The sequence below is a fragment of the Cnephaeus nilssonii genome (genome assembly GCF_951640355.1).
Source record: "Cnephaeus nilssonii genome assembly, chromosome: 11".
Taxonomy (NCBI): domain Eukaryota; kingdom Metazoa; phylum Chordata; class Mammalia; order Chiroptera; family Vespertilionidae; genus Cnephaeus; species Cnephaeus nilssonii.
In genome coordinates this window covers 81,329,206-81,355,358 of record NC_137082.1, presented here as the reverse complement: position 1 = coordinate 81,355,358, position 26,153 = coordinate 81,329,206, and the positions used below count along the sequence as shown (strand labels likewise).

Here is a 26,153-nt window from a genome sequence, read left to right as displayed (position 1 = left end):
GAAGAAGAAGAAGAAGAAGAAGAAGAAGAAGAAGAAGGAGGAGGAGGAGGAGGAGGAGGAGGAGGAGGAGGAGGAGGAGGAGGAGGAGGAGGAAGGGGAAGAAGAAGAAGAAAAAACAAAGAGAGAGAGAGAGAGAGAGAGAGAGAGAGAGAGAGAGAGAGATTGGTTGCTTCCCGTAAGTTCCCTGACCAGGGCTGGGGATTGAGCCTGCAACTGAGGTACATACCCTTGACGGTAATTGAACCTGGGAACCTTCAGTCTGTGGGCTGACTCTCTGTCTACTGAGCCAAACCAGCTAGGGCTTCAATAAAGGTTTGTTGAAAGACCATATGAAGGTGGCAGTGACCCTTTCCCGTCCTTTTCTCCACCAGACCCGTCATGTGAGGGAGGGGCATGTAGAGAAGCAGAGAGCCTGGGGATACCTGAACCAGATAGAGAGAAGGTCTGCAGTGGAATCAGGGAGTCCAAATTCATCTGCCACAGGGTAACTTACCAAGGGCACTTCGATCTCCGTCCAGGTGATGTTGGGCACCGAAGACACGGGCTCCACTAGTGTCGTGGGGAAGAAGAGGTTGTAGTGGCCTGTGGCCGCCAGGTATAGGGTCACGGCAATGTTGAAGGGCAGTGTAAAAACTGGGAGGTCCCACTTGCTGAAGATGGAGTTCAAGGCACTAGAAAGAACTGGGCTGAAGATGGAGGAAACGAAGGGTTAATCACTGTAGTCATGCTTAGGCTACACCATCTCCTCAGCTCTGGCCGCGGTGCCGTTTACTGTCCCCTCTCCCTGATATGGTCCTTCCTGGCTCTCTTGAGACTCAAGCAGTCCATTGACCTGTGTTTGGGAACAGGGTATTCAATTTAAGGCACCACCTTTGAGAAACACAATTTAAAAGTAATATAAACCTGTCTTGAATAGAAAGCTTTATAGCATAATTTAGACATTTCTTTGTTAGTTAAACCAAGAAAGTGAAACAAAATGTAATTCTTACAAAATGTCATGTATTGTCTTTGGCTCATCAAGATGTGCAATGGCTACTATGCTGAGCTGTGATAATGTTTTAGGGGTCTGGCCTCTGGGAGGAGGCTGCCATGCACATAGATAGCACACAGGATTGGATTCAGTTAAAATACTTTGAGCTACTCTGGGAACCACCATGTGAAAATGACACCTTGAGTTGTTTGTGTTTCCTCTCTTCTTGGCCTTTTCCTTGGAAAGAACACAGATTTTGGAGAAAGAAAGAGCTGAGTGCAAATGCTAACTACAGGCTGAGTGAGCAACATTAGGCAATTCATCTTCTTTAGCTTTAGTTTCCTCTGAAGGGACCAGATACCCTGGACTCCTAACACCCTCCGTCTTCCACACTCAGCGAGCTCAGGACAAAACATGAAATCAAAGGATCCGGCTGAGTGGTCTACTTTTAATTGATGACTGTGAAGCCCAAATGGGCATTTAAGACTGCCTGAAAACCCTGTTCACATCCCTAGCCAATTAATTCTCCAGCTTGCTGAGACAAGTATTTCACATCTCCTCTTTTCCCCTCAACTTTCACATCTGCTTTCCTTTAGTTTCAGCTAACCACCTTGCTTTACTTCATTAAGAAAATAGAAATGACAAGATGAGAAATGCTTCATTTCCCCACCGAAAGATCCACATTCAACTGCCCTGTGTCCACATGCTCCCCTCACTGCCTTTTTCATATAATGGATGTGTTTCTGTTCCTTTATCAGGCAAATTCTTTTCCCTGTACCTAGGGAACCAATCTATCTCAAAGATTTCCCAACTGTGATTTTCTCCTTTTTCTCTGGATTATCCTCATAAGTACACAAACATATTCTAGTATCTTCTACCTTTAAAAGCCCTCCCCCTTTAATCTAATGTCTGCTCAGTTATTGCCCAATTTCTCTTTCCTTTTACAGCAATACACCTCAGAAATATTATCTATCTTTGCTACCCCAATCATTCTCCTCCAATGCTTTCCCAAACCCACTCTAATCAGAGTTCTCCCCATGAAGATGACTCTCATCCAGTTCACCAATGATGTCTATCTTGTCAAATCCATAGTCATCCCCTGCTCCCAGCATTTGATTGCTGGACCCTCTGACTAGATTGAAACATTCTCTGTCTGGGTTGCCATGACACTGTACATCCTCAGTTTTTTTTCTTGCTTCTCCAGCAGTTCCTTCACAACTCTGTCAGTTGTTCTTCCTCTCTTTAGCCAATTTCTAAATATTAGAAGATCCTATGACTCTCTCTCTCCCTCTCTTCTCTCTCTCTCTCTCTCTCTCTCTCTCTCTCTCTCTCTCTCTCTCTCTCTCATCTTCTCTTTCTGGGTAATATCTTTAGTTCCATGGACAAAAAATATCTTCTATCTGCCTCTGAGTTCCAAATCTTGACCATATCACTAAGTTCCAGATTTGCATATCCAGTGACCTACTCAACACCTCTAACTTGGAAGTTTAAAGTTTCATGTCTAAACAGAACCCTCAATTTGCATCCTGTCCCCAACCACCAACCTGTTTTTCTTAGTCTTCTCCATCAAACCAGGTGCTCAGGAAAGTTATAGGAGTATCTGAGTCATCCCCCACAAACCCCATACCCCACAGCCTCTCAGGAAGTCCTATTGCTTCTACTTTCCTTAAAATATACCCAAGCCCAACCACTTCTCACCACCTCCCATATACTACCCTGTTCTAGACTGTCCTCATCCCTTGTGGGTTATTGTAGCAAACAACTCACTATGCCTTCAGTATTTACTCTTGTCCAGTTGAAATCCATCCCCCACACTGTAAGAAGAGTTATTTGCTTAAATTTAAACTATATTGCATCACTCCTCTGGTAAACCCTTTGACTGCTTCCCATCACAGTTGTAATGAAAATCCAAAGGCCTATTGATCTACGAGGCATATGGGGTCTGGCCCTCATCTACTTCTGCCTCACCTTCTGCCCCCCTCCATTCTGGGTTTCAGCCCCACTGGTCTTGTTTCTTGAATACATCACACGTCTCCATTTGGGGTCTTTGTCCATGTGCTGCTTCTGCCTGCAGCATCCTTCACCCAGATCTGCAGATGGCAGGCACCTTCTTGTCATTTAGGTCAAACACCCCTCTGCAAAGTGGCGTTCTGATATCCACATCTGGAATCATTCTCTGTTTCACTTGCCCCATCTTATTTTCCTCAAGTACTTATCACACATTGAAATGACCTTTAATTCACCGGTTCATGCGTTTATTTCTATCTTTGCCAAGAAAAATGTAAGGTCTAAGAGGATGGAGACCTTCTCTTGTTCACAATGGTCCCTAACACCTAGAATAGTCCATGCATATAGCAGACACCCAGCAAACATTAGTTGGATAAACCTGGAAAATGACACTGCTAATACCTATGCTGTGGATTGGCTTTTAAGGACTCCGTGAGATAAGTGAACAACTACAGTAGTAGCACACAGCTCAGCCAAATTGCCACCCAGTGTGATGTGGCTGAGGCACTGTGCCAAGGGGCTTAATCTATGCAGTTATAAACCAAATGTATGCAAATAAGGACAAGTCTTCCTACTCCTTACATGGGGGCCTGTGGGAGACATTAAGGAAATCCCCAACAGAATTGACTGCTTTAGCTGCTTGTCCTGATAGATTAAGAAAGAAGCCCTAAGAAAAAACATAAATTGCCTGGAATGCTCAATGTAGTAATTTATTTGCAAGCACTACTAAAAAGTAATGGAACAGTACTTAAACTACATTAAACTAACTGCTTTTAGTAACTCTAGACTTTGAAACCAAAGAAAGACATTTACTTAGAGATGCTAAAAATCAGTCAGCATGTCTGAGAGGAGGTGAGCCCAGGGCTGGAGGCTACGGGTTCACTCGCTTTGGGCCTCCTGCCTCTGCGTTCAGCAGGTGCCCTCGGACCCTGCAGGCCTGCTATGGATGCAAGTGAACTAAGGCCCCTACGAGTAAAAAGCCTCGCACACACTGTGCCCAGTGGATAGTTCTTTATACCCTCCTACCTTACTTTACCTTCCTTCTGCAAAATGAGGTGATTTCACAGTAAGATCTCAACTGATGTTTCTCATCAAAGACTCTATGCTCTGAATACAGATGCACTGGTCCAGGAAAGCTCTATGCATCTATCACCAGTGAGTTTTCAGCTTTTGGATCTCGGTTCGGCTGCAGGATAGATGATTACCATAGAGCCTGGGGTTTAGTAGTGCAGGCTCTGGGTTCAGAAGGCTAGCAGTGATCACTTTTTACCAAGTGTGACCTTGGGACAAGCTATGTAATCTCTGTGTGCCTTGGTCTTTCCTTCTGTACACGGGGACAGCAATAGCCCTACACTGCTTAGCACTGTGCATGTAGGAAATGAATGTCAACCTTTTTCATGAAGCCTGTCATGCAAGGAGGAATATCAGCACAAGACAAAAACGTGCGGTGCTTTGTTGCTTTAAAGGGTCCCTGTCACTCCAGATTCAAACATGATCCTCTTGTGCGCGACTGAACTCATGGACTTCCACAATGTCTTTCAGGACAGACCAGCCTGACTGTGAAGACGCGGGGCCTCGTGACGGTGCACATCCCTGTCTAGTCTAAGACACAGTCATCTTGGGGCTCTGTGGGTCTGGGAGCAGAAACAATGAGGAGTCTCACCAGGCCATGGCGGTGAAGGTCACAGGAAACAGAAGCCACCAGTAATAGTCAAACTTCTTGGAGAACACAGCCATCAGCAGTCCAACCAGCATCCCATTGTACCCGTGGAGTCCGGAGGCGATCGCAGACCTGGGGGGAAGCAGAGTTACTCTGCGTTTGACCTCATTGTCCCTCTCTCCTGCTGCTCACTGAGGAGTCAGTTTATTCAATGGATGTTGGGCAATCACATAGCTGCCAGCACCTTCCAGACACACACACACACACACACACACACACACACGTGTGTGTGTGTGTGTGTGTGTGTGTGTGTGTGTGTGTGCCTTGATTACCTACCTTTGCTGATCTAGAATTAAATTATGCACTTCTGTCTTCTCTGTATCTACACTCTCCTTCTCAGGGGAGTCTCAGATTGCTACGTATAGAGGGAAATCTGAAAGAAACCTGAGGTGTGACATCGGAAAGTTGTGTGTGTGTGTGTGTGTGTGTGTGTGTGTGTGTGTGTGTGTGTGTTGGGAATGGAGGCCAGGGGCAGCTGTAGATGGGGGGCTGGAAGAGAAGGGGGCATTCAGAATCTCCTCAGGACTAGAGTAACTATCTGAGAAGCAGAAACCCATGTTTTGGGAAAATAATTATTTTTCATTGTGCTTGCATTTTTTCTATATTTTCTCATTTGTGTTTGGTGTTAGAATTTAGTACTTTTTTTGTTTTACATTCTAGCTGCCTCAGGCAAACTGAGCAAAGACGGCTGGCCCATACCTTTGAAGTCCCGTAGTCCCAGCAGGGGCAGTAGGAATAAAATGAGGAAGCCTTGGGGAGATCAAATTGGGGGAACCTTAGGGGTTATCTCCACAGCTGCCATTCCCTGTGGAGAGTGCCCCCCCTCCCAGAACTCTTCTCTGCTAAAAGTCTGGTGGCTTCTGGATTTGGTTGTCAGGAGGAAACCCATTACCTTACACCCCTGCTCTGACCATCAAAACTATAAAACTAGGTTCAACCCCAATGCCAAAGGATCTTCATTAGGATCATGTTCCATCACGACATGGCAGCATCAGTGTTGCTGACTTTGGGTTACTATCTGTAAAGTACAGTCTCAGGACCAGTGGGCTGTGGTGATGGGGGTGGGATACTAGGGGTGGTGGTGGAGGGCAGTGGTGGAGGTTCTGACCTGGATATGTGGCTGTGTCAGTGGCTCATTGTGGATTGTGGTGAAGTCATGGCTCTTTGGAAGAATGTGTATGTAAGGTGCCTGGAGTTTTGCACCTGTGGTGTAGGACATGGTACTGACCTATCTGTAATGAAACTCAAATCTTCTTTTCTAGGCACTGGAGTGGAATATGGAACATTGGACTGGACTTCTCATCTTGGACATGCTTAGAACATAGCCAGGGAGAGAAGACTCAGAAAGCAATTAGAGAACCATCATCTTACTTAATAAAAGAGAAACATGCAAATTAGCCATCACTCCGCTACGCCCACAGCCAATCAGAGTGAGTATGCAAATTAACCAAACAAAGATGGAGGTTAATTTGCATATGTAGGCGCAGAGCGGTGTGAAGCCTGCTATGAGGGGAAGGGGGGCGGTGGAGGGAGCTATTGGAGTGGTGCTCCAGACAGAAGCGAGGACTTGCTGGCTCTGGGTGGCCCGGGAGCAGGGATGTGCCAGCTCAGGGGTGGCCAGGGAGCGGGAACATGCCGGCTCCCAGGCAGCCAGGGAGCGGGGACTTGCCGGCTCCTGGTGGGAGCGGGGACGTGCAGGCTCCCGAGTGGCTAGGGAGTGGGGACTTGCCGGCTCCCAGGTGGCTGGGAGTGAAGCCAGGGGAAAGAAGGCCTATTCTTGCACGAATATCGTGCAATGGGCCTCTAGTATATAATAAAATCCCAGGTGGCGTCATGCCCTCGTGCGACATCATCACAAGATGGCCACCACAAGATGGCTGTCGGGGAGGGCAATTGTGGGAGATCAGGCCAGCAGGGGAGGGGAGTTGGGGGCAAATAGGCTGGCAGGGGAGGGCAGTTGGGGGTGAATAGGCTAGCAGGGGCGGGCAGTTGGGGGCAACCAGGCCTGCAGGGGAGGGCAGATGGGGGTGACCAGGCCAGTAGGGGAGGGCAGTTGGGGCCATCAGGCCAGCAGGGGAGCAGTTAGGCATCAATCAGGCTGACAGGGGAGCAGTTAGGGGGTGATCAGGCTGGCAGGCAGAAGTGGTTTGGGGCAATCAGGCAGGCAGGCGAGTGGTTAGGAGCCAGCAGTCCCGGATCGTGAGAGGGATGTCCAACAGCTGGCTTAGGCACGATCCCACAGGGGTCAGGCCTAAACTGGCTGTTGGACCTTCCCCAAAGGGGTCCCAGATTGTAGAGGGTGCAGGACGGGCTGAGGGACACCCCCCATGCACGAATTTTGTGCACTGGGCCTCTAGTCTAATATGTTAATGGGGTATGTTCTGTGATTGTTCAGAGAAAAAGGAAGGGTCATAGTACACTGGGGCAATCAGGGTGGCTCCCTGGAGGAGGAGAGATTGAGGGAATGGTAGGATTAGATACCCAGAAGCAACAGTGCTCAATTGGGAACAAGTGTGATGTTGAGTGGTAGGTAGGGTGGGTGCATTAGAGAGGCTTTGGAAGCCAAGTTGAGGGATTGGATTTTATTCTGATGCATATTTGGCTTAAATTTGCCTTTTCCAAACTCTGCATTACATACTGTCTTGTATTATTAGAAGACATTTCTTGCCTGTTAGTCTTGTCCCCCTCAACTAGATTGCAGGCTCCATGAGGGAAGAACTGCCTCGATGTTCTGCACCTGCCCCAGAGGAAGTGTTTCCAGAAGGCTCTACAGTCAAATGGAGCCTGGCTCTGTCATTTGCTGTGAGCATAGGAGTGGTTTAATTCTGTGAGGATCTCCAATGACCTGTTCAAAGCTGAGACTCAGGAGACCTCTGCCTGGCTGAGAGGATAAAGTAGGCTGACCACAAGTAATCACCTCTCCACTCTGCCTCAATACCCAAGACCAACATGGAAAGGGACCCACCTGTCTTGGCTCAAGGCAAGGGCAGTTAAGGTCGAGACCACTGTCCCCAAACCCCCAGCAATCGTCCACCAGGGGTTCTGGATCAGGAGCCCTATGAAGATGATGAACCCGCTGAGAGGGTTGTTGACGAACATCACCTGACCAGTCCCCCTTAGGACCCAGTCTGTGAACTGCAGGGCCAGCGGCTTATCTGAAAGAGATGGGCAGAACCAGAGTCATCAGCAGGGTCCAGCCTGTGCTTCCCTGCTGGACCACTGGTTGGCGTGGCAACCAAGGCAGACAGGGATGCATGAGCCAAGACACTTCCCCTCATTCAGCCTGGCACCCAGCCCATCTCTCAGTGGCCCGGCAATCAGTCCGCATGGGTGCTAGTTTTGCATTACACACCGAGGCACCGTGCTGAGACCAATTTAACGCCGTTCCAGCCATTGGCTTGGTTGGCAAGGAAGCCCCAGGAGCATTCCAAGGGAAATTTATTGATCCAAGGGAAGGGGTGGAGAGGGAAGGAAGCTCTTTTTATATAGTGCTGTATGACTCAGTTGAGGGCTGGTATCTGAGCAGCAGAAACAGTAGTCTGGAGAAAGGAAGCTGGGAAAGAAATGATTTTAGTACAGTTGTGACAATAGTATTGAGTCAGGATCTGGAGGAAGTCAGGTCCAGAAGAGGGAACATACATTTGATCTCATTCTCTGGGTTGGTTTCCAGTACAGCTCATACAGGTGGGGGCAAAGAGGTGAGGCATGTTTGTTGAAGCATTTAGTTTAGAGAAATGATGAGAAGGAAGACATTAAAAAGAAAAAAAACTCTGGAATATTGGTGGGGTGATGCCAATACTTGGCACATAATACACAGCCAGCAAAAGTGAAAGAATGACCAATCAGCTTGTTTGGGAAATGGCTTATATGCTAAGTGGTTGTCCTATAGCTATTCCATTATTCCCTGAAGGAGTGAAGAATTTTCAAACAACTAAAATGAGTGAAATGCATTTAATTCCAAAACCTTGGGAATTCCAAGTTATTAGGGTATGGTATGCCTCCCCGAGTCAACTCAGGGCTGGCGCACCCCATCGGTGGGAGCCCTCACCATGGTTGAGTGAGGGAGCAGCTTCCTCTCTCCAAGCCAGAGGCAGGGCTGTCCCACTGGCCTGGCGTGGCTGCTTCTTCCCTGGGCATTGACTTACCTTTCAGCCAGCTCCTGCACTCCTTCATCTCGCCTGTCAGGTAGCTCACTGCTTGGAAGAGGCTGATGCCTCCCCGGCCTGCCGAGCCCCGGGGGGCTGCCCCACTTTCTCTCCTTTTACTCCTTTCATTGGGTTTTTCAATTTTCACGATGTGGCTCTCTTCGTTGGATGAACGAAGATCCTTTCAGGAGAAGCCATGACAAAACATCAGATAATTTAGCTTTTTGCCAGCAGGAGCATTTGGGGATAAAGAAGGTTGTCAGGTTTTTTCTTTTTGATATAAAGGATCATCAGACAAATATGCACCCGACTGCCCCACATAGACCAGCTCTTCCCAGGATCTCTACACATTCTTCACAGCAGTGTTTCTTAACCATTTGTGCCAGGGATCCCTTTTGGCAACTTGGCAAGCCTGTGGACTTCCTTTCAGAACATAAATGTTTGGAAATGAATAAAGTAAGTAGCATTACAAAGAAAACCAATGACACTGAAATGCAGTGATCACAATATTAGAAAAGACTGTGATACACATGTAGGCGTGGCAGATCCAATACCTACTATGATTTCAGGGCAGAGAGGAGTGAATACCTGGGGCCTCTCCACTCTAACTCAGGATCGCTGCAGGGCCATCCCAGCTCTAGCGCTCACCACAGGAGCAGTGAGGCCTCTACTGTGACTGCATCACAGCCCAGCTTCTTCTCTAATCCTGCTGCCTTACTTCTCTGCAAGTACTGACCCCAGTGGCATACCCCTGTAAGCTTCTTCTTCTTCTTTTTTTAAAAATATATTTTATTGATTTTTTTACAGAGAGGAAGGGAGAGGGACAGAGAGTCAGAAACATGGATGAGAGAGAAACATCCATCAGCTGCCTCCTGCAACACCCCCTACTGGGGATGTGCCTGCAACCAAGGTACATGCCCCTGACTGGAATCGAACCTGGGACCCTTAAGTGCGCAGGCCGATGCTCTATCCACTGAGCCAAACCGGCTAGGGCCCCTGTAAGCTTCTTATATGCAAATCTCCCAGTCAGCTTCCTAGGGGAACCCAATCTGTGACAAAAATCTCACATGTGCTAATACGACTGTTGTTCATTTCCTATATTCCTAATTGAAGTAAATGTGAAAGTTTGTTGGAAGTTAATAAAAATAAAGGTGACTTACTTAACCCCCCTCCCAAGTTCCTACCCCGCAATTCTATTTGTGGACCCCTTGGTCAGGACTCCTTGCTCTAAAGTTGTGCTGCCCCATATAGTAGCTAACAGGACATGTGGCTACTGAGCACCTGAAATGTGACTAGTCTAAACTGAGATGCGCTCTAAGTGAATTTTAAAGACTTAGTATAAAAAGAATGTGTAAAATATCTTAGTAGATACTTTATATTGATTATATATTGAAATAATATATATATTAATATATATTAGGATTAAGTAAAATATATTATTGAAATTCATTTCACTTGCTTCTTTCTACTTTTTAAAAACGTGTTAATAGAAGTTAAACTTACACATGTGGCTTGCATTATATTTTAATTGTACACCTAAAGTTCTCTCCTCCATTAAGGCAATGAGAGCAATGGAAAAAATTGTGCCCGAAATGGTGGATAACAATTGGGGAGAGTGATGAGCTAGTCAAAAGCTTAAACAGATAAACTGGGGAATGAGATGTCCAAAGGGGGTTTTGAAAAGCTTGGGGGCATTTCTGTGACTCTAGAAGGCCTCATGTATGTGTAGGGCTGGCACATGACCAGGACAGTGTGCAAGCTCAAAGGAGAACTGAGAGGTCCCTAAGCTCTCACCTGGCTGAGTTTGAGTCTCTGTAGAAGCAGAAAGTACAGGCTGAGGTAGAGTTGAAAACTGCCTGGGTGAGTGTTGGAGATATACCCCAAGATGCACATAGATCCCTTAGACTATGTCTGTCGAATCATTGGCTGACCAGTAGGCTAATTGAGCAGAGACATCAGTGGTTAGAAATGATAAAAAACATAGACTATCCAGAATTAGTTTAGAAAAGCATTAGACAGACATTCCAGCAATTGACTTGTCTTTAAATTTTCTGGTTCTTTCTTCTGACTGCTCCAATCTGATATTGAGCTTCTCTAGCAAATTTTCACTTCTATTATACTTTTCAACTTCAGAATTTTTACTTGTTTCTTTTTTTTAAAATAATTCCCTCTTTATTGATAGTCTCTATTTGGTGAGATATTATGGTCGTACTTCTCATACTTTCCTTTAGCTCTTTAGACATGTTTTGTTGTTGTTATTCCTTAATTGTATTTAAGGTGATTTAAAGTCTTTTCCTAGTAAGTCTAATGTCTGGGCTTCCTCAAAGACAGTTTCTATTGACTGCTTTATTTCCCCTGTTCCATACTTTCTTATTTCTTGGCATGTCTCATTATTGTTTGTTGAAAACTGGATGTTTTAAATAATATAGTGTGGCAACTCTGGAAATCAGATTCTTCTCTCTCCCCAGGGTTTGTTATTGCTGGCTTGTATCCCTCTCCACTGTATTAGTAACTATAGCCAGGCTACCTCTGTGCTACTGTGTTCAAGGAGTGCTAAAAGCTGACATTTGCCTGACCAGTGTAGCTCAGTGGTTGAGCATCGACCTATGAACCAGGAGGTCATGGTTCGATTCCCAGTCAGGGCACATGCCTGGGTTGTGGGCTTGATTCCCAGTAAGGTGTATGCAGAAGGCAGCTGATCAGTGATTCTCTCTCATCATTGATGTTTCTATCTCTCTCTTCCTCTATGAAATCAATAAAAATACATAAAAAAATAAAGACTGGCATTTGAATGAAGGCCTTCTTTTTGGAGACAATAGGTAATTCAAGGGGGCAAGTCTAAAGGGCAAGATTTTGGAGACTGGTTGGAAGACTGGTGTATGAGTGTGTACATTTCTTGTCCTTAAAATCATGTTGCACACAAGCTACATTTTCATCTTAGGCCAAGTAGGACTAATCATGGGAGTGACCATGTATTGACTTGGGATAGAATCTCCCTGAACAATGGCCCCTCTGTGGCATTATATAACACAGGCATTGGGTAGTTGGGAAAATAGCATCTTTCACTACCCTTCCCCAAACCCTACCCCCACCCAACCTGGGAAACATCCTAGGAGAATCATTCCTCACCTTTTCTTCAGGCATTTCCAGGAGGGGCAGGGCTGGGTGTGTATCCTGAGGGCTGGAGGGCCAGGTAGGGCTGGCTAACTCTGACTCATAGAGTTTGTATCTGCTGGAAAGAGGCTCTGCCAGAAGAGGACTGCTGTGAGTTTCAGACATCTCCTTCAGGGGGCGGCCGCTCATTGGTCATGCAACTGGTGGGGAAAAAACAGAACAGGTGGGTCAGGATCGGGCTCACATGGACTGGCTGAGGCTGGATAGAGGTCTTAGAAAGCATATGGTCTGCCCTGACACACATGGGACCTGCTGTTCCAGAAGTTTGTGCTGCCAGAGCGGCCTAGAGCCATTCCTCCATCCATGTCAAGTTTACCTTTCAAAATCCCCCCATTCTTCCAAGTTCAGAAGAAAGCCCATTCCATTGGGAAGATTTCTCTGACACCCAGAATAGGTGTCTCCTCTTTTTTTATTCTGATTTCTAAACTATTTTTCTCTACCTTTTATATTGGTTATTGTACTATCTGTACATATATTTTCCCTTAATACATACACATAGATCTGGCTCTTCCAACCTAGTGGCGATCTAAAAGAAACTTGTTTTCTTAATTGCTAGGGAGCCTACATTGCTTAGAGTTGACCTCCAGTCTCCCTTCTCTCCCCTCCGCCTTCAGTGCTCTTTCCATCTCCTTCCCCCTTTTCCTTCCCTAGAAACAGTAAGAAACTCTGGTATAATCTGTTTGAAGCTGTGTGCACCAGGCTGGGCATCCTTCCCCCTCTGTGTGGGACCACTAGGGACAGGGTTTATGCCATGACAAGCTTTTGGGAACAACATCTGCCAGTGGTTCTCAGTTTCTCAATCTATTCTGGTGTCCCAGGTAGTGCTACACTTCTCCCCTTCCCATTCAGTAATCTTAACCATTCTTCTCTGGCTCCTCTTCAGTTCAGTTATGTCTTCATTTACTTTAATGTTTCTTTGAGAGTTGGCTTTGGACCTGCATATAGCTTCTTCAATATGATTTAGATTTTCTCTATTGTTTCTTTGAGAGTTGGCTTTGGACCTGCATATAGCACTTCAATATGATTTAAATTTTCTCTATTGCTTCATGCTGCCTCCTCTGAGTTGCAGGGCAGTGTATCTCAGCACAGTGATTGCAGATCCCTAGGATGGGTGCTAGCATTCTTACATTTACCATTGCAGACATTCCTAAAGGATTGCAGACATTTTCAAAGGGGCTGAAGTTCCCCTTTCTATACCTGCATTAGTACCATTTCCCTTCTTCTACTCCCAATGAAAGGAATTATTGTTCTTCACTGTTGCTTCCAGACCACTATATACCTTGCTTGTATAGAATCCCCTCTTCTTTGAGGCCTATAGTACCCCTCTAACTCTCTCATTCAATGAAGACTTTAGAGTCTCCTAATAGTTATCTCTACTCCAATAATTTCCAGCAACTTCAATGTTCAGGCATTGATATTGACTTCACTGACATTAACTCATCATTTACTTTCTGACTTTGCAGATCCTTGTCTTTCTCGTCTCTGGTGACTCACACTAACTCTTCCTTTCAGCCACTGATTTCCATAACCACACATGGCCTTGATATCATCCAAACTCTGAAATCTCAAAATCTTGATTCTCTCCTTTGGTCACTACCTCTTGGACTTCCAGCTTACCTGCTTAAGTGCACCCTCTGATACAGTTCTTTCATCCCAACCACTTACCTCTACCAGCCCCCCATCTCCTCTTTCTTCCTTAACCAAGTTAAATTTCATGGCCCATCGTTTTCCTTTTTTCAACCCCCTTGCTCCTCCTCCTCTCCCTCTCTCATTATTGTGCGGTGAAATCCCAGCCAGGTTAACCCAACCCTCCATATTTTCCATGCTCTTATCAAGGAATAAACATTGCTAGAGAGAAATTGCATAACTGGGTAGGCGACTTTCACTTTAAATTGATGCTTGCCATCCTCAATTGGGCTCTTGGCATTTTTCTTTCTCTTTAGCCACCCCAGTCTGGTTTCCACTGCTACTGCCCTTGCTGTAAGACCTCCATGCTGGCAAATCCAAACATGCTTCAGTCCTCATCTCACTAGACCCCTCAGTGGTATTCCATGGACTTGACCATCCATCCAGACACACTCTTCTCTCTTTAGCTTTCATACTTGACCCTTTCTCTGGCTGCTCCTTCACACTTTCCTTGGCTAGCTCCTCCTGTAAATATGAGCTTGTTCTGGGCCATTTTCTCTTTAGTTATGCTCCTGCCCAGTTGAACTCAGCTCTTGCCATGGCTTGATCTTGCCATGACTCCAAAATCTAGCATTCCCAGCCCAGTTTTGAGCATTGGATTCATTGACTTAATTGTCTAGTTTACACCTGTGGATGTTCCAGAAGTAGCTTAAAGTTAATATACTGAAACAACTCATAACATTTTCTTCCTAAGTCCTGTCCTCTCCCCTCAAAGGCACTTATCCAAGGACAAGTCCTCTTTCCCTTCCAAACTGCTCCTTCAGAAATCTCAGGAGTCAAACTCAATATTCCCTGCTCCTCCAGCTCCAAATCCAGTATTTCTATCTGTCAATACACCTTCATGTCCAATGTTACTATTTGACTGTCATCACCCCTTGCCACTTCTCTGGTAAGACCCAATTGGACTCCCCACTTCTCAGATTTCTCCTCCAAGCCATGCTCATCAGGGTAATCAGAGCTGTCTTATTAATACTTAAATCCACATATGTCAGTTCCTTGCTTAAAACCTTTCAATGGCTACAGATGGAAAAAGATGCCTTTTACATGGCATGCAAGGCTCTGTATCACTGAGTTTCCGTTAGGTGTTAGCCCATTCTGTGTTTCTCTTGCCCTTTGTCCGTGGGCTCCACACTGGCCTCATTTTAGTGCCTAGAAGGTGTTAAGTAAGTACATTTCCACCTCAAATGCTGATCCATCTGCCTAGAAGGTCTCTATCTTGCTCTTTACCTGGGTAACTCCTACTCATTTTTCAGGCTTTATCTCAATGAGTACTTGTCAGAGAAGCCTTCCCAGATCCACCCCTGACTGTTCTCCTGTCATATGCTGTCAGGGGACCCAGAATTTTTTCTTATAGCATTTCTTTGCACCACTCAATGATAGATTTATTTGTATATTTATTTGCATAGTATCTGCTTCTCTACTGGCACTTAAGATGCATGAGGACAGTGACCTTCTCTGTTCTGTTTGCTGCTGTAACCCCAGCTCCCAGCACAGTGCCTGACACACAGTAGGTGCTCAATAAATAAATAGTTAAATGAGGGGAGGAAGGACAGAAAGCTACAGGGGATACTAGAGAGGGAACATTTCCTTGGAGAGCTTTACAAATCATGTGGGTCTCATGAGACCTGAATGGCTTAAGTAGGGTATAGGGCCACCCACCAGCCCTGCAATTCCGAGCCAGAACTCTGCCATGTCTAGCACCTGTCCTCATTCCCAGGAAAAACTCATTTAAACAATAGCTGATTTTGAGCGAAGATCTGCCAATATCATTCAGATCCAACCCACTCCCCTTTTTGATGCTGCCACCTGCCTGGAAGGGGGTCTTTTCCTCTATCTGACACTGGAGGTGAGTATCCCGTGTTTCAGATTGCTCTGGGGGGATCATGCGGGGAAGGTTTGAGAGCAAAAGCTAACAAACCTGACAACCTGTCCCTTTCCAATGCTCTTTCTCCCTCTGGTGGCCACGACGTGATAAAGCATCTGGGCTCCTTTGCAGGATTCCTTCCCAGCCATCCAGATAAAAAGCGAGGAGCAACTAACTAGATATCTAGACACATGAGTTCCGTGACACCACACATCTGGGTGAAATAGAAATATTTTGGAAAGACCTTGTGTTAAATTCAGTGGCTGTGAAGTCCACTAAAAAGTCCAGTTGAAATACTTTTTTTCCCCCCAAACGTATTTCATCGAATCTAAGATGTTATCAATTGTAAGATGCATCTTTAGTTTGTGTATCCCCAAGGAAGAAGAAAATTCTGCCAATCAAAATTGTAAGATGCATTTTGATTCTAGACATGTTAAAAATATAAAAGCAATGTCTATCATCGAATCAAGGAATATGTTTTTTTAAAGGGATGGGGCTCCAGTGCACAGGTGGGAGTTGAGAATGGGTAGCTTAGACATCCTTTTCTAACCACGGGACTGCAAACATTTTTATGCCTTTTGATGGAAAATGTGTGTTCACGTTAGGAGCCCTTTAAGAAGAGGGCCTATTCTCTTTGAGGATTTCTGTATTTGCAGGGCCGGGGAGCCAGCCTGACACATAACAAGCCTTCGGTATATGTTTAATGAGGGATGGAAAGAATGAATGATTGCACAGGGGTGTGCTATCCAGAGTCATCTCTAAAAAGGCACTTCCTTTCCCACCTTGGAGTCTCTCCTTTATGCAAACAATATTCCCAATTACAAACGGAGAAATCAAGGTGCAAGAAAGCAAAGCAGGTGCTGTTTCTCACAGGGATGTAGGCCTGCACGCTTTCTGAAGCCAGCTCTCCGCCTCGGGATGGACACAGCAAGCAGAGGCCCAGAAACACTGGCCGCTTGCTCTGGAGTCAAGATTAGACCCAGTTCCCCTCCCTGCGCTCCTCTGTTTCTCCAACTGTCTTGTGGGGTGCAGCTGGGAGTCTGGGAGGAGTGACCCTCCCGGGCAGGGTACAGCTGGGGGCTGAGGGAGGGGTGGCTGCCCCGGGCCCAGGTCCAGGCCCTCGGCCCCGTGTTCCGTTTCATAAGCCTGCACAGCCTCGGCAGGAGCAACGTGATTGCATCTCCTCTGGGGAACACAGCGTTCCTTTGCCATGGGAATGTTTATCCTGTTCAAACGGGGGAATTTTTGGCTTTGGGGTTGGAGTGAGACGCGCAGCAAAAATGACCTTGTAAAGAGAAGGTCGCTGTGTCTGGAAAGAGCCCAGGCTGCAGCTCTGATGCCCAGCTTCACCCTTTCCCTGCCACCAGGGACTGTGTGGGCCTCTGCTTGTCCCTTTTTATAGGACAACGGAGGGTTCTTAGGGCAGTGAAATTGCTGACTTGGTTCTTGGCACGTGGGCTGCTTGCATGGTGTTTAGCTTCCCCTCTTGTGCTCCCAGATTGAAGGGGAAGATGGCTGGGGCAACCCAGTGAAGTACAAGCTGGCTGGTCCCACACAGAATGATTTTCAAAAGTTTCAATAAGGCGTTGGCCACTTGTTAGAACTGGACGGCAAAATCCCTGCCCCAGCCACGTCCCGTCTGAAGGCGCAGGCCTCAGAGTCCGTTCCCAGCTCAGCTCGGAGCCAGTCCACTAAACCTGCTTCCAAGAACACATAATTATCCGCCTGGCATGCTCACACTCCCCTTGGCTGCCTGCACCTTCTTCTCCCTCAGAAATGTGGACAGAAAGGGCTGTTTGGCTCAGCCTCACTTCTCTCCAAAAAGCCAGGCTTCAAATGATCTCAAAGAGGCTCCAGAAGCAGAGGCTCCCCCACCCTTCTTGTAAGAGCACTCTGGTTGAGTACCTACTGTGTGCCCTTGGGCTACCCCAGGAGCAGAAGTGAGGGGCCCAGGCCCTGCCTGCGGAGTGGTGGGAGAGAAGAGTGGACAGAACGGAGGAGATGCGCAGTGGCCAAGGAGAGGACAGGGCAGCTCCTGACCAGAGCGCAGCCCCCTCACCTCCCAGCCCTGGAGAGATGGTGCCAGGCTTTCATGTTGGGGGTGAGGGGCACACTCAGGCCACGGAAATGCCTGGGAAAGCACAAGGTCTGTGCCAGAAAATCCCAGTGTGGATGCTGCCAGAGTGTGGGCAGGGGCATCCACAGGCAATAAAAGGTGAAACCAGGGTATCAGAGGTCAGACGGTGAGAGTTCCTGGTTCCTATGTTTGGACCCCAATTCTTCTTCCAGTGTTTAGAAAACAGGGCTGGATCTATTGTACTAACTCAGAACCCTCCTCCTGGCTCTTTCTCTAAAAGACTATCCATTCCTGGTAGCAAGGCAAAAACATGCCCATGGGGACAGGCTGTGGTCTTTCTAGCATGTTCTTGCTGTCCTGGGTGGGAAGGGGCCGTGCCTGGAGGGCTTCCCTGAGTGGCTGCTGTGAGTTAGTGCCGATTCGAAGCTCTTGCCTTCCCTGTGACCTCGTGGGCTTAAGTAGGCCAGCATACGCGTCATCTAACATCACCTCATGGCCATCATCTTCCAGTCTACCTGTTACCGAGGCCACGGCAGCTCTAGGGAAGGAGAAGCGATCAGCAGGTTCTCCAAAATATCTTTTGAATTAATTCAGTTTGCCCAGGACTTTGCCCAATTGATGCCAAGAGTTTCCAAAAATGTCTGCAACCTAAGGACCAAAAGGGACATTCTTTGTCTTTCTCAAATAATGAAGGAATCCATTGTTTAGTGCCCCTGCCTGGGGTCCCGTGACCCCATGGGGCTGGCTGCTCTGCTTGACAAGGAGGCCATGGTCCTATGGAGCCGACATCAACTCCCGGGGACTTTCACCAACCGGCCGGTCCCAGTTGTGTCCATCAGAGCCCAGGACACATGGTCTCCCTTCTGCACCCGAGAGCACTTTAGAGATCAATCCTAAGCCTGCTGTTTCTCTCCAGAGCAGACTTCTCCATTTTCCTTCTGTTTGGCTCACCAGACAAAACCCCTAGACCCTCTTCCATCTTGCCACGGGATCAGAGGTAGAGATATCAGTCCGCCAGGACCTTGCTGAGTCAGTCTGGGTCCCTGGACCCGGAGCCTGATGGACAGCTGCGGAAAGGGAGAGATCAACTGAGCAGGGCTGAGTGGCTGTTGGAGGGGGGACAGAAGAGGCTCCTGGGCTGGTGCCTCACACCCCTGGGGGCCAGGGAAGGGACGAAGCCAGGAGAGGCCTGGTGACTAGACAGATAGGGCAAGGGAACAGAGGAGAGGGGCCGGGCGGCAGTTGGGCGAAGGTGAGAGGTGCTGGATTGTGCAAGAGGTTGGCCAAGCGCTGCCTCTTATTAGGGGTGGCTCAGAGCTTTCTTGGCAATGAGTCTGATGTGGGCTGAGAGGAGCCTGACTCACTGGGGCCAGAGGGTCAGGTCGGGTGTGACCGGAATCAGGAGCCAGCACGACCTCCCCTGGGGCATCTGCAGACTGTCGGGTCAGAGCTGGCTGATGGCCAGTGCTGGGGCTGGACCTTCCCGAGTTCCCCGGCAGGGTCAGCTGCAAGTCCAAGCAGGCTTGGCAGGGGAGCTCTGGCCCTCAGTGACCGGCTCAGGGGCCTAGGGCCATGGTCGGCAAACCGCGGCTCGCGAGCCACATGCGGCTCTTTGGCCCCTTGAGTGTGGCTCTTCCACAAAATACCACGGCCTGGGCGAGTCTATTTTGAAGAAGTGGCGTTAGAAGAAGTTTAAGTTTAGAAAATTTGGTTCTCAAAAGAAATTTCAATCGTTGTACTACTGATATTTGGCTCTGTTGACTAATGAGTTTGCCGACCACTGGCCTAGGGAATGGGATGGGGTTAGCGGCCGACCTCCTTTGGTCTCCTTTTAAGACATTAGATTGTGTTTGCAAGGACATTAGGAGGGGTGTGGCTCTCCCTTCTCAGCTGATGCTTTGAAAGTGGGATGAGCCTTTTGTGCCTATATATTAGCCCCTGCCTCACCCCCTCCCAGCAACAGCAACCCTGGCTTCACCCTCTCTCAGCAGCAGCAACCCTAGGCTGCCGGACCTTCCTCCAGAACCTCTGATCATCACTCTGTTTTCTTCCTCTGGGTCAGCCCCGTCCTGTCCAGCCCCTGGCCTCCCTGACTCCAGGCTACCCAGTCCCTCTCTCCTCACACTGCTGATGGACGGATGATCCTAAAACACCCTAGGACGTGCCATGGTCAGAAAGCTTCTGAGGTGCCACGTCTGAGTGGCTTGCTGCTGGGACTGGGCACGTTCCCCTTGGACGTGGCCCAGGCCCAGAAAGGGGTGACGCCCAGTGTTCTGGAATTCTAATTGTACCTGATGGGGACCAATTCAGGGTACAGGGCTTATAAAGGAGTAGAATGCAAGCCTTTTTGTTTTTAAAGCAGACATTTCTGGGAAGACATGTTGAGTCTGTGAGCAGCTGCTCCAGGGGTGTCCCCACACTAGCTGGGGGTGACGTGGCCAGTCTCCGCAGGAGGGAGGGCACTTGGGGGAGAAGTTAAGCAGCCCAGAAGGCAGCCTCCTAACGCTTAGACCAGGGCTCTTCCCCGGCAGCGTAGACCCTGGCTCTTCCCTGAGGGTGTCCCTCCTCTGCGGGGACCCGGGGTTAGTGGTGGTTGATTCTCCCTGTGGCCTGGCTTGACATAGCTTAGGTTTTTGGTCTTTGGGTTTGATGTGTACAAACAGGTGCCTCCTTTTAGAAACCAGACCATGGTGCAAGGTGGGGAATTCCCGTGTGCCACCTGGGGTGGCGGGGGCACCATCCCTCCTTGGCAGGGGTGTAGTTCTTCCGCACTTGACCTCTGCAAGAACTTAGTGTGGCATGCCCTTTAGGCTCTTGAGCTACCTTCATTTTTTTTTCAACAAAACCCTGGTAACATTTTTCCTTGCACGGATGTTGATGTTCTAAACCACACTGATTAGAGTGGGGAGGCTGGCTGTCCCTGGGAGGCTGTGGAAATTGGGACACATCCCATCAGGCACTGTCCCTGGAGCCTTCATTCAGGTACAGCCCTGTTAAAGTCCTCCATAGACAGAGTGGGGCGTTTAAAGAGGATGAGGGGTGGTGTTGGGGGTGGGGGGAATAAGGGGAGGTGGTTAATGGGCTGGTGTTAAGTCTCAGGTCTCTCTTAAGCACCACCCCGAGGACCCCACCCCGCGGACACCAGCCTGAGGACACGGGGGCTGGGGGCTCCTCAGCAGCCTCCACATGTTGCCTCCTCCATGCTACAGCAGGGCTCCTCCACCTGCTGTCACATGCTCAGAGGTCCACACAGACACTGGCTTTCCCCCAGTCCCTGGTCTTCAAACTGGCCTCACATAACCCCGTTCTGCACGTGACAAACCCAGCCACCCCTTCCTGGCCTGGTGGGGGACCCCTTCCTGGCCTGGTGGGGGACCCCTTCCTGGCCTGGAGGGAGACCCCTTCCTGGCCTGGTGGGGGACCCCTTCCTGGCCCGGTGGGGGACCCCTACCTGGCCTGGTGGAGGATGCTGGTGGGCAAGGCTGCTTTCAGAGCCCACCCTCTTTCCGCTCCAGCAGATGTGGGTGCTCTGTCCTTTAAACTCAAGAGTGGAAATCCACGACCTTGACAGCTTATGGTCATTGGTATCTGGGGAGCTTTAAACAATGCTTCAGCCTGGGCTCCTTCTCCAAAGATCCTGACGGAAGTGGTCTGGGGTGCACCCTGGGCACGGAATTGTTAAAAGCATCCCAGGTGAGGCCCAGGCTGGGAAGCACTGGCCTAGACCTCGGCTTTTATTCCTCTGGGCCCATTTTGTCCCCTTGCAACTCGAGGTGAGGGCTGAGGACCAGCTGCATTTCTCAGTGCAGGATCCCAGCCTCACCCCCAGGCACAGACCCCGAGTGGTCCCTCTGCTCACTCAGGCCTAAGAGGCCCGGGGGGGAGGTGTCTCACTGGGCAGGGCTGTTGCGAGAGGTGGGCAGTGGGCACACAGAGCCAGAGGAAGGGAGGGGCATGCTGGGAGCAGGCCTGGAAACAATCTGTATTCATTTCAAAACTTTTGCTTTGTGGTCAAAGCATTCAGTAAACAAGCAAGACCAGACTAGAGCTAGGAACAGCAAACCCAAAATGCAACAAAAGCTAGGTTTATGGCTTTAATGACATACTTTTACATCCTCTATCTCCAGATGAGAGGAGGTGGCAAACGCCCTAGTCTTTTCCAGCATGTGTCTCAGCCTGTGGAAACGAAATCCCTGCTTCCTACACACCCTGTTCAGGGTCGTAGCAATGCACGCTCCTAAGGAAGCTGGTTGAAGGGTGTGCACAATTGCAGAAAACAATATGTACCATCTATGGAAATAGAGGCTCATTTTAATTGCTGAAATCTGAACTGCATGTTCACTTTTGCCTTGTACGCTCATACAAGACCATAAAGAGGAGACAGAGGGGCCATCGATAAGGATAGATGCAGGATGCATGTTGGGGCTAATTAAAGCCGGGGAGCTTTGGTGGTGGGCCCTCTGGCAGCCTGGCTATGAACTTCCGTAGGAAGTGCTGGGCAGGAGCGATGCAGGATGGAGAGCACTAGTAACACCCACTGGCGACCAAACGGTAAGTCTGTATGATATCAGAGGAGAGAGCAGGGAAGGCCCCACCAGGAGTAGAAAGGGGCATTTTATGGAGTGGTGAGAAGAGAAATCTAGTTGGGATTGGCAGAAAGGAAGTACAAAGTGGAAAGTTAGGGAATCATAGCTAGACACAGGGAAGAAGAAAGAAGAGGAGGAGGAAGAAAAGTAAAAGAAGAGAAGGGAAAAGGGAGAGTCCCAGCAGGAGAAGAGGCAGTGCTGGTGGTGAGGCTGCGCTGAGTCGGGAGCAACACCCGCCGAAGGGGAGATGGGGCCTGAGAGGCAGAGAGACGCTCCTACGCATGCCCGTGTCCCGAAGGGGCCAACGGGGCCTCCAGCTGTCAGACTCCTGGTAGCTTCCCATTCTCCTCCCCACCTCCAGGGACCCTGTGAAGGAGGGAGCAACACTCTCCCCTGAGAAGAGGGCCTGGGGTGCTTCTTTTTCATCGCCCTGTGGCTCCTGCATATCATCTGCACTTAGAAATAGGTCCTGGACCAGCCACGTGAGAGGGAAGACTCGAGCCAATGTGACGTGGAGACGGGAACGTAACAGTTCCAGCTCTACTCCACCCTTTCCCCTCCTTCATGCAAAGCCAGATTGACAAAATGAGCTTTCTTCAGGTCCCCAAGAGGCCACTTGGGGTTGCATCAGGCGAGGATTAAGGAATGCATTCACTTTGGAAGTGGCTGAAGGCATTTGCCAAGATGCTTGTCCTCTGACCCTTGCGGCTGGACTGAGGTAATGGGAGAGACAAGTTGGCTCTATTTATACAACCGAGACTCTGAAGAAATGGAATTTGTCTGGACATCCTGGAAAATAAATCAAGCTGTTGCGAAATCTCTGAAGATGTGTTTTCTCGAGAGCATCTGAAAGGAGGGTGAGTGTCGATGAGCAAACCCCACTGAGAGGGTCCCAGGGGGTGGGACACAAAAGCCTGGATTGCGGAATCTAGCCAGATCCCAGCTCTGCCATTTACCACGGTGCCATATCAGGCACAGATGTGATCACTACCTCCTAAAGCCACATGCAGAGGGCCTAGTGCTTTGTTGGGCATGCAGTAGGTGTCAACATGTGTTAGTTTCTGCCTCCATTCTCCTGTCTTTTCTGGGGTTGTTCATAAGCTCTAAAGGCTCCAACTACCAGGGATTTAATGAGAGTGAATTTTTATGATGTAAATATTTAAAAATTGTAATCTGCCTAAAACACCAACATCTGCATCTCCATAGCAAATCCTATATTGGGCATTGTTCATTCACTCAAAAATGTTTGTTGAGTACCTACTATGTGCCAGTCACCAGAGATTCAACAAGGAGCAAGAAAAAGCTTTATGTTCTAATGGAAAACAGGTGAACTATAAGTGCTGAGGGATAGAACTTCCCTGGTCCCCACTGTGGGAAGGGGTTTGTGGAACAGAGGTAGAAATGAGGGGAGTATCTTATGACTGAAGGGCACCACTAGTATTTATTGGGTGAAGGCCAGGGAGGCTAGGAAAGCCTTTAAGACAAGGGGTTGTCCACTCAAAATGCTCAGTGAGAAACCTTGGGAGACCAAGGATGAAAAAAGTCATGAAAACCAAAAAACTTCCCTCTTGATAGAAAGATTTTTAAGATCAACTTATAAGAGATCTTTGACTTGGGTGTTAAGGCATCCCATGTCCTGTTTCTTTCTGTTTTTCAGATTTTGCAGTGCATCCCTCTTCTCCTGGGGCCTTTCCTTCCACATAGCAATTGTGCTGCTTTTTGGGGGGGCTGTGTTCCTAATTTCTTCATGCACAAGACTGATGCTCCGACTGTGAATTTAGGAGTGGGATTTGATCAGAATTCCAGGAGTGAATCCTTATCAGGAACTTGCCTCTCCAAGAGGTTCAGCCCTGGTTAGGAGTGTACTTGGGGCCCCCGATTTGGGAGAAGAAAAATCGTTTATTTGGGGATCTGAACCCATTGTCTTTGGCTGCAGTAAGTCTACACTCTAACCCAGTGGTCGGCAAACTGTGGCTCGCGAGCCACATGCGGCTCGCGAACCGCGGTTTGCCGCTCTGTTGACTAATGAGTTAGCCGACCACTGCTCTAACCAGTAGGACAAGAAGCAGGTAAATTTGCACCTCTACAAACTGATGGCCCATCTACAACATCTTCAAGGGCTTCTGAGTTTTCAACATTTTGGGGGTTGAGCATTAAAATGAGATGACCATACATTCTACCAAGTAATATTATTTTTAAGTTCCTCATCATATTCATAAATCTGTGCATATTCATTGTGAAAACTTCAGCTACTAAAGAGTACAGGAGAGAGCAGAAATTTATTGCTATTTCCAAATCAGAAATAGCCCCCATAAACATTGGGTACTATCCTTCCGTAAGTGTCTCTGTTCACATTCATAAGCAGCAGGAGAAATAGGATTTTTGCCTTATGAGCTCTTTTCTAAAATTAAAAGTATTATATTTAATTTTATGTGACTTTAACAACAGAAAAATGAATTAAAGTGAAACTAAAGAAACTGCTACATTTCAGCTAAATGTTTATTCATCATGGAAAGTATTTTTAGTTTTTATAATCCTTTAAGGTTAAGAAAACAGAAAAACTATTTGGAAAAAAATTAAGAACTTAGTATCTTTCAAAAATTCCAGGTTTCATATTTAGACAGTATTGATTGCCTTCTCACTAAGAAAAATAACAAAATTGTTTTTCTTATACTTTTATCAATTTTAATAATTATATTACTATTACTATTTTGGCTCTGTTAAGGTTTATATAATTTCATTCTATTATTTCATTGTAATTCACAGTTATCATATTTTTATCTCCATTGAGGGAAGAAAGAATACTTATATGTAGAAAACGTATTATATATTTGTATGATATATATATATATATTTGTACATAGGAATTCAATGATCATCACTACTTTTTTACTATTGCTTACATATTCCTAAGTTTTTTATTGTATTTCATTTTGGGGATGACATTTTATCACACACATGAACACATAATTCATGTACATGCATATTTAAAAGAAAGGGTCAATAGATGCACTATCCCTTGAGTTGCTCTCTGTTTGGGAATGCCTACATATTGTTGAAAAGACAAATTAGTTCATTCTTCACATATTTCCTGAGTGTCTAATAAATGTACTCCAGAGCTAAAATGTAGACAAAGACTAAGCCATCTATAAGAATATCACACTTTTAAAACCTCTCCCAAATCCCAATTACAGTCTCTGGTAGAGCTAATATATTAGGCTGTTAATAGGTGTGTCAGCCAGCCTCTGAGGCAGTGCTCAATGATCCTTGCCTCCTGGGACCCACAGAACTGACATGTGTAACCAGTAAGGCATTGTAGAAATGATGGTCGGGGGCTCCTGAGGCTAGGTTATCAAAGACATTGCCACTTCAACCTGGCACTTGCTCTGGGGAAAGCATGGTGACATTCAAGCCACCTTAGGAGGTCCTCATGGAGAGGAACTGACCCTTCTTGCCAATAACCAGCATCAACTCCCAGCTGTGTGAGTGAGCAGTCTTGAGAGTGAATCCTGAAGCCACAGTCAAGCCTTCAGATGACAGCAGTCCCAGCTGGCATCCTGACTTCTTTCTCAGAGACCCTGAGCCAGAACAACCCAGCTATGCCACTCCAGAATGTTTGGCCAAAGACATTGTGAGAATAATAAATGTTGATTGTTATTTTACGCTGCCATTAATGCATCTTCAAAGATCTGATTAGTCAGTCTCCTAGCAGGGACCCAGAAAGGTGTGTGTGTGTGTGTGTGTGTGTGTGTGTGTGTGTGTATATATATATATATATATATATATATATATATATATATATATATATATATTAGAGAAGAGGGTTTTTTGTTGCTGTTTTTTTGAAAAAAGAAACCAATATTTATTGAACACCTACTATATGGTAGGTACTGTTACTTATACTATCTTATTTAATTCTCATAG

General features: G+C 47.3%; 1 protein-coding gene across 1 annotated transcript in view; it reads right to left on the bottom strand.

Moving 5' to 3' along the window:
• Window positions 1–26,153, bottom strand: part of SLC14A2 (solute carrier family 14 member 2) — a gene marked incomplete at its 3' end in the record, with an annotated part of 369,165 nt that overhangs the window by 31,842 nt on the left and 311,170 nt on the right. The window contains exons 4-8 of the mRNA XM_079784559.1: window positions 11,972–12,156; window positions 8,843–9,023; window positions 7,663–7,852; window positions 4,641–4,769; window positions 494–686 (exon numbers count right to left, since the gene is read on the bottom strand). Coding sequence (XP_079640685.1) covers window positions 494–686; window positions 4,641–4,769; window positions 7,663–7,852; window positions 8,843–9,023; window positions 11,972–12,145 — 867 coding nt within the window. The 5' untranslated portion in view covers window positions 12,146–12,156. The remainder of the gene's footprint in view (window positions 1–493; window positions 687–4,640; window positions 4,770–7,662; window positions 7,853–8,842; window positions 9,024–11,971; window positions 12,157–26,153) is intronic.